At 49.3% G+C, this 15,674-nt stretch overlaps 1 protein-coding gene across 1 annotated transcript in view; it reads left to right on the plus strand.

Moving 5' to 3' along the window:
* The window catches only part of LOC106034489 (uncharacterized), a 115,651-nt gene that overhangs the window by 95,011 nt on the left and 4,966 nt on the right, over positions 1-15,674 (plus strand). Inside the window, exons 15-19 of the mRNA XM_066999647.1 lie at positions 2,738-2,814; positions 13,029-13,218; positions 13,676-13,702; positions 13,839-13,966; positions 15,383-15,563. Coding sequence (XP_066855748.1) covers positions 2,738-2,814; positions 13,029-13,218; positions 13,676-13,702; positions 13,839-13,966; positions 15,383-15,563 — 603 coding nt within the window. The remainder of the gene's footprint in view (positions 1-2,737; positions 2,815-13,028; positions 13,219-13,675; positions 13,703-13,838; positions 13,967-15,382; positions 15,564-15,674) is intronic.

A 15,674-nucleotide genomic window follows, 5' to 3' on the forward strand; every position in this document is an offset into this window, starting at 1 on the left:
GAGCTGACTCCAGCCAGGCAAAGAGATAGGGTCGGACTTCGGGAGTTACCCTGTGCAGCCCTCAGGGCATGTGTATCTATTTCAGGTGGTTTTCCATCCAGATTTCCTCCCTGACATATTTTCCATGTCAAGTCTCTCTAGTGCCAGCCTTGGACTCCATCTCCTCTGTGGCAGCATCTCGCATCTAACCCAGTCCCTCTGCAAAGCTGTGTGCTCTCCGACCTCACCATGGAGAGGTGGCCTGGGTTAGCCCAAAGCCGGCAAGGAACTGGCCCACACGCCGAGGCTGTCATGGCATCCCTGCCATCACCATTCCCTGGGGAAACGCACCTTCCCTGGGCAGCAGCGGGGCATTTCAGCCTCTGCTCCACCGACATCAGCCAGATTATAGAAGACTTCTTGTTCCAGCGAGCTTGGTGTGCCAGGTATCTGCACACGAATAATTGCAGGCAGGATTCCTTCTCCAGTATTTGCAATAAGCCTGCTTTCAGGGGTGATTTTCTGCTGAATGTGGGCTCTCTTCTCCTACTGCGGCAGTGCCAGATCAGACTTCTCCGGTCTAAGTTTTGAGCAGAAAAGGCTGTTTCTCCCCTAGTCTAGGCATCAGACTGGTGTCTGGCATTTCATAACGCAGCTGCAGGACAGCAACAAGTTAAGCTGTTGCTCTGGTTAAAATCCAAGCAGGAGAAATGCTAAAAATTTAATTCTGCTCTATCCAGATTCCCTGGTAGGTCTAGTGGCATGAGGCATTGTGCCGTGCAGCCCCACAGTGCTCATCCAGGCTGACGTCTGCCTTACGCTTTGAATTATTTGCAGTAAGTACAAACGTGTGCACTGCATTTTATTGCTTCTTTAATATTTGAATGGCTCTTTTATTTTTAATACTTTCCCTTTCTTTCCCCCCTCTGCCATCCTGGGAGTCAGGCTCTTTTTGGCGTGGCTGTGCTTTCAGGGACTGTGAAGCAGAGCAGTGCTTTATCAGAGCCCTCTGCAGCCCCACTCCTGCAGGGTGGCTTCATCTCTTCCCCTGCCCCAGGCAGAGGCAAGAGTTTTCTCACAAAGAGGAGCATGGATTCAGGCTGAAAAACCCTCCTTTTTCTTGAGTGCACATCCCCTTGCAATTCCAAGAGCAGAGACCAGCAGGATGCAAATTCTTCTCTCTGGCAGTGTCTCCAGCTCTTGCACCTCTTGTGTTATTTTGTGCTTGAGGTCCTCGAGGAGAGACTGAAGAAGTGAAAAAAGCTAATAAAACCCTAGCTGTCATAATTGCGGATTCAAAGCCTGAAAATACAACGCTACTGTCTGGCAAACGGAGACCAGAAGAACCCAAGTATTACTATGTGTTAAGCCACTCGCCTCGCTCCTCAGGGCACGCTTTGTGATCACTGGGAGTGCTTTGCGAATGACAAAAGGGTGGGGGGTACCCCAGCAAGTGCTGGCGTGTGCTTCAGGTGTGTAATCATGTCCTCAGACAGTCTGCCAGCCTGAAAACCGAACGAATTCGTGTAACCGACAGCAGTGATGGAGTGGCTGAGGAGAGACATCCTCTTTAACTCCTAAACTGTGGATTCATCTGGGCTGAGCCAGTGGGGTTGGCAGGTAGGATGGTTTTTCATTTGTTTCCCAACTCCCTCACACGTCTGCCCTCAATGAGGTTGTGGTGGTGAATCCGAGATGAAGGCGACACACAGACCAAGCATGTACCAGTGGCTGTGTGCAGCTGCACATGTGAATGGCTGTTGTGGGGATGTTGGATTTTTTTTTTTCTTTAATATTCTTTTATTCAAATAAACACTGTGGTCCTATTCTTTCATGGGCTGAAGGAGACATGGGAGCCTCTTTTTCCCAGACCCTTTTTCTGGGAATCTGTGTTCTCTCCTTAGAATGCAGAATAAACAAACTAGAAATTTTGGGTTTTAAAATCAAAATAAATAACTATTGTTCTGCTTTCCCCTCCATGGCCTCCTTCTCTTCCCACCACCTCCCCAGCTGCCTTCCCCTGCCCTGAGTGTCCCAATATTTGAGTATCAGAGTGAAATTTGGGGCTCAGATGCTGTGAGGATAACGGGGTTTAGTACTTAATGTGCTGCAGGGGTCTAAGCAAGATTTCCAGGGGCTGCTGGGGAAGAATGGAGATAGAAACCCTCCATTTTACACTTTTAACTCTCCCTGTGAAAGCTTCCTCTTGGCAGCACATCGCATCAGTGGCTATTTTTACAGTCCCTGTTCTTCTGCCTCAGAGGCTGGGACAGGATCTGTATTCCCAAATTGCTGTGACCGGTGGCTAAAATGGGAGGAGTAGGATGTGAGGGCGTCTGGCATGGCAGGGAGGGGAAAAGGCCACTTGCACAAGGGAAAAACAATCCTAAACCCAAACCCCTGCCTGCTAGGAGAGGAATAATTTGGAGCAGGCTCTCCTGCTTTCCAGGTGATGCTCGTGTGGTGTTCTGGGGTGTACCAGCCTTTTTGTAGGTGCAGTGATGGTGATAAATTGATGTGAAAGCCGGTGATAGCTTTTCACCAAATGTTGAATCTTTATTTATTTTTATTAAGGGAGAGAAAAGCAATAGGGCACTTGACTAACCGAGCCCAGGGAGGTGCTCGTGATCCTGTGGTGCAAGAAATGGTACCTGAGCTCTTATTGCAGCTGTGACGTTGTGCTGTGCCTTCGGGAGATGCACCACAGCGTCTCTCCTGAGGCATCCAGCAGAGTTTGGGGCTTTTTCTTATCTTGCAGAGAACCATATTGTGCTCCAAGGTAACAGAATGGGCTCTGATCCCCAAACTCCCTTCTGCGTGAAGACTCTTTCCATGGTAAGTGATGGCTGCACTTGTTCTATCAAAAAATCATAAAAATGACCCCTCACCCCCACTGGATGCAAATCAATCTAAGACCTGACTTTAAAAAAAATATACATATTTTTATATATAATCTTAAATAAGTAAATAAATAAAAATCCATAGATGCAGACTCAGCAGGCAGTCTTGGAGAGTAAGCAGAGGAAAGTGTTGCTTAACGTGTAACCAAAATCATCCCTGGTGCAATGTAAGCCTATTACTACTCTGACTGTCTACCATGACTGCTGAGGAAGGATTAATCCATTCTTTGTCCTGTATGTAGTTGAAGGGCGTAATCATCCATCTTCTAGACTAAACAACCTTCATTCTTTCACTCTTTCCTCATAAATTGTGTCTTCTGGCCTTTCTTAATGTTCCCTCTTGGACTTTCTCCAGTTAACTCACATCTTCGAGAGCTCAGTGCCCAGGACTGCTCTGCGTTCGACGTCGAATCGCAGCCTGCGTTTGTGAATCTGGAGGTCTGGGGTTCCCCAAGGCTCATTTGGGGCAGAGCTAAGTAAATTTGCCTCTTGGAGAATGGAAGTAATAAGAAAGGACATGCCAAGAGGAGGCATCCAAATGCCAGTGGCCTCTCCATCAGTCTGCCATCCTCGTGTTATTAGCACACAATTTCTGCTTCCCAACAGCTTACACCCAATGCGTGTAATCTTTTGAGATCCAGATCTCTTTTATTGCTGATCTCAGGGCCATGACTAAAATCAGCATTGTTTTGTCCAGCTCCTAGTCTTTAAAGGCATTTTCCTCCTTCCTCCCCCCACAATCTTTTCTTTTCCTTTTCCCATTACCAATCCGTACGGTTAATGATTTAAAGTCTGGGTCACAGGCACTTGAGCACAAGCTTTGAGCCTGGCTTTGGTGAGAGCAGCTGAACAAGGGACTAAACATTTATAGGGTCAGGAGCTCCAGGGGCATTAACATCTGCTCAGGCTCCATCTTCCCACAGAGCCACATCCCCTGCCACCAGAGGATGGCTAGGGCTGGCCTGGGACTAAGCAATTGCTAATGTAATAGCTTAGGTTGCTCCACAGCTTTAACGTTCATTTTTAAACATCCTTTTATTTATTTTAGGAGAATCCTACTCACTGAAAGGTAAGTGTTAGCTTTTTTGTTTTCTTTTCTTACTGCAGCATCCTCGTGGTGAGGACAAAGCCCAGCCTTTGTTTATACCGGGAAAAGTGCAGATAGCACTTGTTTACTCGATGTGGATATCCCTACCTGGCAGCTAGGCAAAGTCCCCAAAAAGCAAACACAGGGGAGTGAGGTGGTGTCCTTAAATAAAAGCAGGATGGCCACGCTGCGCGTCGAGCCGAATGCTTCGCATAGCTGTGCTGTCAGCAAATACAGCGAGCCAGAGGGCAGGCAACCAGTCGCTAGCACGGCTTCTTTCTGAGCTCTTATTTGCCTTCCCATTTGTTATCTTGGACATAAAGAGGTCTGTAAGCCAGGGATTTGGGCAGTTAACCTCAAATAAACCCTAAAAGACCTACTTCACTGAAGTGTAACAGCGTCTGTTGAATTTAATGGAGCTGGGCTAGCTCTCACCGAGGGTGATTTGGCCTCTGAAAGCTTGCTGTTTCCTGGAAGCTAATGGCATTTGTTGGTCATCTCTTTTGCTTTGCGTGCAACTTTGATTACTGCCTTTGTCTGCTGGCTTTATGCACGTCTCCTCCGCAAAGTGCGCGTGTGCATGTGTGCAAGAGGAGCCGGCAGCGGAGGGATGGACCACTGTCAAGGCAGGCGTTTGCTTCGGCTGTGAAGTCGCCTTTATAAGCTCAGACAGACAGCAAATATTTGATGAGGAGCAAGAGAATCAGGTATGCTGCTTGACAAAATGGATAGCCCCGAAAGCGGTGCTGTGACTCACCAGCAGATCATTTCATAGCCTCACCCGGCCCTGTGGCTTCAAAACGCTATTTAGGATCAAAGCATCTTCCAAACAGTCGGGGTTGTTTCCTTAAACAAAACCAAATCATGCTTTATAAGGTCAGCGAGCTCCCAAAGAGCCAGTTGGTGGACTGCAGCTGCAGATGGAGCGCTGTGGCATGAAGTGAAACTGCTCGGAGAGGCTGTCAGCAGCTGGCGCTGACGGGGAGAGCCGGGCGTGGGAGCCCATTTCTATTTCTCTTTTCTCCTTTCTACAGGTTGGTGATTCACTGATGGGTGAAGGAAACTCACAGCCACCCGAAGTCCCACTCTCAGCTCTCGGCACGTAGAGTAGCACAAATCATTTCCAGCTCAACTCGACTTCTCGAGGTTTCAGGCTGGAAAATAACCCCCACCATGGGTCGCTGGGAGACAGGAATTGTATTTAAGCACGGGCTTTGGCCAAGCGAAAAGTTATCCAAATGTGGCTGTTCTTTTGCTCTGTGTAATGACTAGCAATTGAGAGATCATTGAAATAAAATACAAATCCAGCAATTTGGAGGCCCTGGAAGATAAAAAGCCTGACTGCATCTGTCTCGCCTCCTAAAAGCACCAAGCTGTTCACTGTTTGATACAGCATCCAGACGTGGGGCTTCTGATGTGAGCTGAGAGCAGCAAATCAGAGGAATTAAAGCATCCCCCACTCTGAGGGACAGCCTCTGGACAAAGACCAAAGTGGCCCCAGCTCCTATGGGAAAAGCTTGTCCAAGGACAGGCGGGAGCAGAGTGAATTAAATCTCTTTTGAAGCCTTATTTTTAATATAGGCAGATCCAAGCCACAAGCTGGGAATTCAGGAGGCCATGTGCCATTCCCTGGTGGTCCCTGATGTCTGGCAGGATTTGTTTCTGAAGTGCTTCACCTTCCCAAATGCTGATGTCTCTCCTGCTGACTTCAGTACACCAAGCCTGACCACCTCCCTAGGACCTCGGTGCAATCTCACGTAGCTCAGCTAAAGGAGATCATACGATCATTAAGGTTGGAAAAGACCATCAAGATCGTAGATGTACACATGCAGGGGCTGGCGAGGGGCACGGCCAGACCCTCTCCAACACATACCCTCTATTCTCAGCCTCTGCCAGCTTTCTGCCAGCCCCAGGTGAAGGAAGAGGCACAGCTGTCTGTGCTCTTGGGGGACCTCTGAGCTCAGACAGAGCACATGAGGCGGAGAGGTTTCTCCATCCCTCCCTGCTGAGCAGGGCAGGATGTTTATGTACTGCTCACCAGAAGGTACCCGCAGCCTGAAAGTCTCTTACTCAGTTCTGCCCGGTAATTGGGATGTCTCCCTGGCGTGCCCAGTATCAGTGGATCCAGCTGAAGCCTGATGTTCCTAAACAAACCCTGCCTTTAAAGCCCGGCTTGCAACATCCTCCCAGAGGTTTCTTGCTTGACGTCATCCTGCTCAGAGCTCCTTTCAAACAGTCCCTTGTTAGCCCGGCACAGGGCGCATCGCTGGACGCCTGTTCCTGCTCCATCAGCGCTCGGGAGCCAAATAGCAAAGGGATTTATGAGACGTGGTGACCAGAGCCCGGAGGAAAACATTGGGTAATTGGAGAAGTGGCCTCCAGGAGCCAGCCAGGCTGTTTATCTCGTCCTCCGCCTCCCCAGGGGAGGCAGCTGCACCGTGTCACCTCCGTTGCCCGAAGCCCTGCCCAGCCTCATTCATAAAATCCCACAAAAGCCTTGTATTTGAGAAAGGAGCTCTGCCCAGCCCGGGCTGCGGCTCGGAGCAGGCAACCTGGCTTATCAGCATAGGTCTGTGCTGGTGGAAAGCACAGCGAGCTCCTTCATTCCTGCGGGCAAGGTCTGCCAACAGGGAGGCAAACACCAGCCCCAAATGCATAAGGCCATAAATGCAGGAGGCAAACATCATCTCAAGGAAGAAAGGAGCACGGAAATGGTGCTGGGGAGCAGCAGAGCCCTGATCCAAGCCCGGGAGATAGAGAGGAGGCAGTGATTTTCTGGCATGTGTTTTATTTCAGGGCTGGGGGTCATCCCTGCCCTGCTGGAGGAGCCCCTGGGTGGTGTAAATCAGCCTGCCCGGCCACGCTGGCTCGCCGTTCGTGCGGGAAGCGTGGCTGCCACCTGTCTGCCTCGCTAACCGGGTCAGCCGCTACAGGCAGCCACCTTTTTATGGCCGCGGCGTCTGGCTTTCCAACATAATTCTTCCTTTCCCCTGTCCCAGACTCTCTGTTGAGTCTGGCCTCTCGCTCTCTGTAATTGAAATATAAGCATTGCTGTGCATCAGACAGGCACGGGCTTTCTTTCTGTGTTTTTTTTCCCCCTTTTTTTTTTTTCCTAATTTCTTTCATGGTGACCCACGGGAGCACGGCTGTAACTTTAAATACCTTCCAGCACCACCAGCTGAAATGAGGTTGGGGAACGGGGAGAATTAAAACATGTTTCAGAGGAGCACGCAGGAGGAATACAAATAGGAAGAGAGAACCTGAAACCAGCATTTTGTAGGGTCTTTTGCACAGAATAATACCAACTCAGGAGGGGATGGTGCCTGTAAGGGCAGGAGGAGACAGCTGTGCTATCTCCTTCCCCAAGTCTTACGTGGAGAGATCGACATGCTCCAGGGTGGGCAAACGTAGGCTCCCGGGTGTCTTTCAGCTCTTCCATCACACTATGTTGTCTAAGTGCTCCCCTCCACCTGGCAAGGACTTCTCCTCTCCTTTCAGAGCAGACACGTGGTCCTACAGAAGAGTAAAGCCAAATAAAAGCCTGGACTGAAATGGCAGAAACTGGTTGCGCCCCCTGATGTTCTCCAACCGCAAGCAGAAAACATCGCATCTGTCTTTTCCTGGGTGGGAAACCATTGAAAAAAGCTACAAGGAGAGCTGTAAATTCAGTCAAACTGAAAAGCTGCTAACTAGGGATGTACGTGTTTGCTGCCCTCCCCTTGCTGGCTGAAGACTCATACCCCAGAGCCGGAGCAGATGCCCTTTGCTCCTCGCTGTCGTGCATCACGTTTCCACCCAGGAAACGGGTCAGCAGCTCCCGCTGCCCTTTCCCGGGCTGAAATCAGCTCTGTGTCTTCAAAGAACACAAATCATTCCCAGATAGCTGGGGGTGGAAGAAACCATACAGATGTCGTGCTCAGGGCCGTGTCCCGAGACACCTGGAGCCGGCGGGGCTGCGGTGATTTATGTGAGCCTCCAGCATGGCACGGACCCCTCCTCTTGTGCTCGGTCAGAAGGCTGATCCCACCAAAGCCACTGAGAGGGAAGGAGCCCGATGGGATGGCATCCTGAAAACCTGACTACTCAAGGGTTTGGGTTTTTCTGCATCCCATTTCTGCTCCCAGAGATTTGGAAGTGCAGGAGCATCTCGAGGATGCTGCCTGCCGTGAGTGATGGTGCTCGGTTTGCCCCAGGGATGCAGCCCAGGTGTGCTGCACTGACGTCCCACTAAACTACCATCCCTGGTGGCTCGGAAAGGAATCCAAGCAAAAAACAGCGTTGGGCATGCAGCTAGCAAGAAGATAAACTGCTTCAGTCAGGTGTGCGTACAGCTCTGCCGCAGATAGCCGTGCTGACCTCCTCTTTACCCACGGTTTGCTGTTCCCTGCATGTAACCCCACGTTTCCGTGGAAGATTGTAGGACAAATGGATGTGCTATGGCCTTGTGCGTGTTAGGAGGTGATTACCCTGCAGGGTAATTCTGATCCTTGTAGCTGCAGCTGGGCAAAGGGAAGCCCACTGTTAAACAGTTCACGACATCAGGATTGCAACATCCCTCTCCGAGCAAGCCTATTTCCACTTTTGCTCCCTCCTTCAAGGCTTCCTTTACCCAATGCCAGCTCACCAAGTGTAGCCAGACCTTAATGCGACAGAAATGGGGAAAAAATTGCAAATAACATTTCCAAAAAGAGGCTGCAAGCACAGGAATGCAGAGTGGGGTGGTGGTGGACCACTTTTCTCTTCTGGATAACCCTTATTCAGCGCTGAGAAATGTGTTTATTTGTACTTCGAGGCTGCTCAGCCCTCCCAGACTTGAGCCTTGAGTTCTCCCTGCTGAAGCCAGTGCTCTATTTGCATGAAACCTTACACAAGGAAAGAATTTTGTTATCTCTAGCAAGTCTTTCTGCTTGCTGCGGCGGGTGGGAGTCAGTCCCGGGCCGCCAGTTGTGCCGGCACCGCAGATTTTGCGGTGAAGCTGTAGGCTTGCCTACTGTCAGCTCGCATGGTTTCATGGTTACATCTTGCTCGAAATATTGGAAAATCCTGGTAATCGCTGACGTCGGGTGCTCCTGGTCCCCGTCAGCCCCATGCCACCCTGTTGACTCCTAAAACCTGCAGGTTTGCAGCAATAAAAACTAGGAAATGGGGAGGTGCGAGGGGTTAGGCTCAAAGGCAGAAAATGTGTCGTGGTGAACGTAACACGAAATAGGTGTAATAAAATGTCAGGAAAGGATTTGAAAATAGGCGATGGGTTGAAAAACAGGCCTCGGTTTTTATAACTGGTAATGTAAACTGTCAGTGCTAAGGAAAATTAAGGCTGGGGTTGGAGGAGAGAGCTGCCCTGAGCCTGCAGATGCTCCACAGGAGGAGTGTGAAGCACACGTTACTGTTGGACTTCTTGGGAGCTTAAATAGCACATAATGTAAAGAGGAATTAACATTACTAAGCACTATTTGTGGTTCCAGGAGCAGAAACTGCACCAAGGCTTCCTGCTCGTCTGCTGTCTGTCTAGCAGGGTTTGTGCTGGCTCAGGAACAGGAGGGCTGGATGTGCGCAGCTGGTCCTAGAGCCGTGCAATCTCTTGCAATCAGGCTTTTTAGTGCCCCTGCTGCATGAGGAGTGGGTAATAGCGAGAGGATGCCGCTGTATTTCATTTCTGAAGTGTGTCCAGGCTGGATCGAGCTTCCTGGAGACCTGGTGGCCGCAGTGGAGGGGCCACAGGGCTTGATTTCCCCTGGTTTGCAACAGCACAGGAAGGTTGGCATACCCGTTTCATCAGAGATGTCCTGCCGGGGACCGGGCTGCACATTCACCAAGCACCTGGCGTGTTCGTCAGGAAGCTGTAATTAAGCCCCCAGCACGGGAACGGTGGTGCACAGGTCCAGCACGACTCTTCACATAGTTGAGCAAGAGGCAGGTTTAATATTGGGTGGGCTTCCTAAGCTGGTCACTGCTCCCGGTGTGTTCGCACATCCCCTGGGGAAGCTCCGTCCCTTCTGGAGAGCAGAACCAGAGCGTGAGCCAGTTTGGTGCTTTGCACCTCCTGTAATTCCCCTCTTTTGTCGCAGGCTGCAGAGAACCGACCCCGAACGCGTGGTTACCCAAACTCGGGTAATTTCGGGGATGCATCTTGTCCAACGAGGTGGGAAGGAAAAGTGAAACAATTTTCCATGCAGTTGGGCAAGCTATGGCCAAATCACCCTGTAAAACTGCGCCTGATTAGTTCAGGGCCAGTCGCTGTACGTTAACTGTGCGATGGAGGCAAGGGGCTGCATCTGTGTTCAATCGGGACAGATAAACTGCAGGCAAGCCAAATTCCTCGGCATGCCTGCACACATCCTGTGCAGGGCTGCAGTCTCTCTGGGTGATCTCGCTTCAACGTGGCCTCAGAGATTAAAAGGTGCCCTTCCCTCATGTTTTGAAGCAAGTTTCACTCGAGAAGTAATCCGGGTATTACTGGCTGCCATGCGGCACACTTTGCTAGGGAGCTCACACCAAAGATTTAAGTATTGGATGGGGGGGATTTTAAACTAAACTTACTGATCATCTGCCTGGAAAATAAGAGTTTTCAGAGCTGAAACTGCTTGCAGGAGGAATAGGTATTCCCCTGAATTCAAAGAAAATGTTCAAAAGGCACTGCTGTGATCTAAATTCGAAGTTCTATTTTCTGGGTAGAAACAATGCTTTATCCGGCTTACACTAAAAAGCTGGAGAGCATTAAAAAAAATGTCAAAACTGAATCAAAGCATCTTGAAACTATTATAGCGGAGTGTTTTGGATAATAGGCTTGTGAACGGTTGTGAGATACAAAGTTTTGCTGGAAGACAGACGAAGAAATATCAGACTCTTGACAATTCCCTCAATGAAGCAACACCACTTTGCCATCGGCCCCAGTAGGTCTGAACGCCCTCCCCATCCGGCACCGGGATAACCCGATGGGCAGACAGAGATGGGGCAGCTCTGGGAATGGAAACCAAATTTCCAAACCCCATCAGCAAATAATGCTGTTCCTTTCCCTTCCTTCCCTTTCATGTTTTCCATACAAACTGTTCACACCATCTTCAAAAGGGAGAGATTATTTCAGAGGGGGGTGTTGGCCAAGATGACCTCCTCTGTCCCGAATTTCCCTCGTGATCCCTACGCTACAAGAAATGTGTGGGCTTTATTTCCTTCCATCAGGCAGGCACAGGTCCTCTCGCTGCTTGTGGAAATCTCTTCAGGAGCCATCCTTGTTATTTTTGAGACTTTGATGCCGAAGAGGACTGGATGGGCAGTTGGCAGAAGTTTTGTTTTTGACTTCAGAAGCGTCTGGGCTTGCCCTGGTGTTTGTGTCTCTGCAGTCTGACTCAAGCCCTGCCGAAGCCAAGGGGAAGCGTCCCAGTAGCTTTGCAGATATAAAGTTGCCACTCTCAGAGGGATAAACTTGTGGTAGCACATCGTCTCATCAGTGTTTCTTCTTTCTGATCTGCCAGTGAACTTCTACCGAGCAGACTTTATTTTAACGACGGTTATCCAGGCGTACACAAACACATTTCATCCCACTGATGCTCCTCAGATGACGCACCCTGCAGCACCATCAAAACCCATTTTGGCACCGACGCTGTACCCATTGCACACAACCTTCTCCACCTGCCAAATTCCCTTCCCTTTCCTTGGGCAGCGGCTGGGCTGTGCCTATTTGCCTCTGTTTGCTGCTCTGCTATGGCTCTTGCTAGTTTGGCTGCCTAAATCTCTTTATTTTTTTAATGCTGCTGGGATCCCACCTTACCAAGGGTGCCCACAGCCTCGATGGTGTCTTCCTTTCCTAACCCAAATATGACAAAATAGTCAACGGAATCTATTACTTTGAGAAAATAACTGTTGTTATTGAAGGATAAGGATAAAGTTTATGGGGGGAGGTAGGACTTTGCATGAGATCAGCTGATAGTAAAACCAGACAAGCTTTTGGCCATGCAGGTCTTTGCGCAGGGCACTCAGCAGAGGCCAGTGAGCAGATTTCTCCACGGCCTCCTTGTGCAAGGGCAGCTCCCTCCGCAAGGTTTGCAATTTGTAAGCCAAGGAAATGCTTTCAGTAAGCCATAACTTGCATAACAAGGACTCCCCGAGCAAAAAAAAAAAAAAAATGGTTGTTTGTCTTCAAAGAAATACTTTTGGAGAGCTATTTTGTGGTAAGTCACTCAGCATTACTGATCCTCATTAGATTAGAAAAGTACAGGCTTTCCCTCCAGGAAAAGTATGTAAGTGTTGGAATTTCTAACGTTAGAAATGATTGAAACTGAGGGGTTTGAAATGGTAATTTTTCCTATGTCTGAAATTTAGTAGACGACAGTTTTCTTTCCCATGTCCATTCTCATTACTTATCAGAAGTGCGGGCGTGATTTACATCCCTCGCGAGCAGGGTGGAAAGGCTGACTCCTGCCTCCCACCTCCTCCGCCTGCTGCTGCTCAGCCTTTCCCAAACACCTGCACTGCCACCTTCTGCCTGTGCTAAGCTCACAGCTCAGTTTTTCTTCTTATCCTGCCCGATTCATAATGTGTGTCCTAGTCAAATGTGCAATACAAAGAAGAAACCACGTGTGCACTGTCACGCTGGTCTGTAAATTGAATTTGTTTCTAGCTGGTCTCTATTTCGGCTGCTGGTTGCCTTGTACATAATTCCTGGCTTTGATTGAGAGGATGGGAGCCCTGCAGTGCTGCTCGTTGTGACCCACAAAACCAAAATACTTTGCTCAGCCACTGGCTGACCATTAGCCACAGGCGTTTGTTTGCCCAGGTTTGCTCGACAGCCTGAGCGATGCCAGCAGGGGCTGAAATAAGCAAAGGGAGGCTGGGGAAGGGAAGCTTTGGCTGTGGGTCATTATAGGTCTGGGTCTCTTCCTTGAGTTCAGAGAAGCTGCCCTGATTCATACCCGATGGTATCTGTTCCAGGTTGTTGTATGAACTGGGCTGGTCGTGTCTGTGACCCCTATGGCCTAGGAAGAGGACACGCAGGTGACACCTGTCTGTGGCTTATAGACAGATGGAAAATGTCTTTTTTTTTTTTTTTTTTTTTTCCTTTCCAGTTGAAATATCAGTTAACATCACTTCCAGGCAGAAGCAGAGACCCTGTCGCCAGCCCTGGGAACCTCCGAAGGAGGTGGGCTCCCACCAGCTCCTGGAAACGGCCAGAGCAACTATCGAACATCCAACCCCCAGCTTTTCTCAGAAAGCCAGTACTCCCAGGCTTGAGAGACTTCGTGCACCCAAGAAAAGGTTGGGAAATTTTTCCCCGCACCGTACAGATGGTTTCCCACGGCACGGCTAGGGGAACAGTGGCATCTGGTGTTCGCTCCGCTGTCCTACAGCCACTGCTTCCCAGCTGGGTGCTTGCAGGTTTCACCGGGTGCAGGCAGGATTTGGGTCACTGGTGGCACCCGAGACCTGTCGAAAACATCTGCTCAGGGGAGCTGGGGGGTGTACGGGAGGCTGAAACCCAGCTGAACGGCAGCTAGGGGGTGGAGGGATGTCCCCTGTGTCTGCACGGCTTTCAGGATCTGAGTGTCTCCTCAATTTAGTCTCATGTTTTCAAACACCCCAAATGCAAACACTGCCCAGGAGCCTCTCTCCTGCCAGTGTCAGTGACTTTAATTCACCCAAAGCTTGCAAAGAGTTTAGTTTGGAGATTTTTGTGTGTGCTTCTTTCCCCATCTTTGTTCTTGCCTTTATACAGGAAGGTCCCACCATATCTGCTGCACAGGTACGAGCAGCTTTTCCTCTCTTAAAGCCTAAAGATATTTTTTAAATAGGACAGAGCCATGTTAATAGGAACTGAGGAATATCTGAATGTTGTGATGGAAATAGCAGAGCGAGTGCATGCTGTACCTGTGTTCCAGGTGGTGCATCCTCTACTGCCCATCTCTGGGGCACAGCCAAAGCCCTGCTGCAAGACAAACTGAGCCAGGCTTCCTTCTCCTGCCAGCACAGCAAGGAAGCCCAAATCCAGGCAAACCAGAAGGAAAAGGTGCGTTTCTCCCTGGTAATTTCTATGCAAATTAGAAAAGGCAAATTACTCTCTTCATTTTGGTAACTGAAATCCAGTTTGTCAGTCTGCACATGCACGAAAGACAGGGTGTTTCCTGCAAAGATGGACAGAATGACCAGCCTGAGCTTGGACCTCTGGGGAAACAATTACTGCTGGCTTTCATGTTTCAAGTTGTCGAATTTCTTACATTCACCATCCTTACACTTAACCAAAGGCTATTCTGCAATATTTGCACTATCCTCTTGGCCAGGTTTAGGCAGAAGAGCTGGGATTGACACGAGGTGACCAGTACCTAACTTGGTGCATGAGTCCCTCAGCCTGGTTAATTTCCCCTACATCACAGAAGGGAGCACAAGGCTGAGGAGCACCTCAGGTGGCTTTACATAACACATAGAGGTACAAAATGATAATATCCCACGGGCTGGCTTTTGCATGATGGTGTGTACCTTGGCATGGGTTTACTCGGGCCGCCGGCTCTCCCTGTTCTGCAACAGTTTGTTCAGACCAAACCCTTCAGCGCAAGAGTTGCCGTGCACTTTGTTTATTTTCTATAAAAACATGGGAGGCTTTCCAAAGTGCAGCTCAACTTTTGCTAAAAAAATAAGAAATAATAAAAAAAAAATCAGCGGGAACTGGGCACTGAGCTCCAGATCCCATTGAAATTCATTTCAGTCCCCATCATCTTCTACGGAGGCTTTGGGTCTTAGGCTGGAAAATGACCTTTCTCTTGCAAGTCAACAGGTAAGTTGTATAAGTGTGTAAAGAACAGGTTGCAGAAGCCCACGCTCTGCAAATACCTCAGCCCTTTTGCTATCAGCAGGCGAGATAAATGTTGTTTCCTGAATAGGGTCAGAGAGAGAGCAAGAAACCTCGGTTTTGTAGCATGTTTTGTTTATTAAATTCAGTTCTCATTGATGTCCAGAGCTGAGAAAAATGTTTCCCAGGAAGACTGACAAGCAGAAACGTTTCATAAATATATATATATATTTCAAACTCTGTAGGTATAAACAAATAAAAGCTCTATATTGCTGTTTTGGGAGGTCCTAAGCAACCAGCATTTTCAACTGGTCCGTTAGCAGCAAACGTGATAACCAGTAATGAACTTCCACTTGTTTTTAAGTGGTGAAATCCAGTGTTTTAAAATTATTGCTCATTATCAGACACACACGCACACACAAAGATATGAAGGGTGTCCATTTAACATCTTCATGAAGAGCAGTGACCATATCCATGGACAGCACGTGCAATTTTGTGGTGCTGTTCCTATTGCAATTAAGACCCGAACTTTCAGAAATGAATGAAGACGTTGGTGTGACCAGTCTGAGGGTGTTACAGGAGAACATCTGTCAGCAGGTCCCACCATGGAGCCTCCCTAAAATCTACCTTTGTTTACAGTGTCGGGCTGAGCATCCCTCGAGAGAAACGCCTCCGAACTGCTCACTGCTGGGGTCCCAGCACCCAACTGAACGAGGCTCCAGCCGTGAGCTCCTCTCCTGCAGCAGCTGGGACCAGCCCGGCACGGACGAGGATGAGGAGCAGCACACAAAGCAATGTCCCAAAGCTGTAGACGACCGAGGTATTTTCCCTTCCTCGCTGGTTCTCCTGGATGGGAGGGCTGAGGGAGGTGGCTGATAGCATGAAGGGAGCAACGTGGCTCTCCTCACCGGAGACGTCCCACCTTTTCCAG

The sequence above is a fragment of the Anser cygnoides genome, chromosome 6 (genome assembly GCF_040182565.1).
Source record: "Anser cygnoides isolate HZ-2024a breed goose chromosome 6, Taihu_goose_T2T_genome, whole genome shotgun sequence".
Classification (NCBI taxonomy): domain Eukaryota; kingdom Metazoa; phylum Chordata; class Aves; order Anseriformes; family Anatidae; genus Anser; species Anser cygnoides.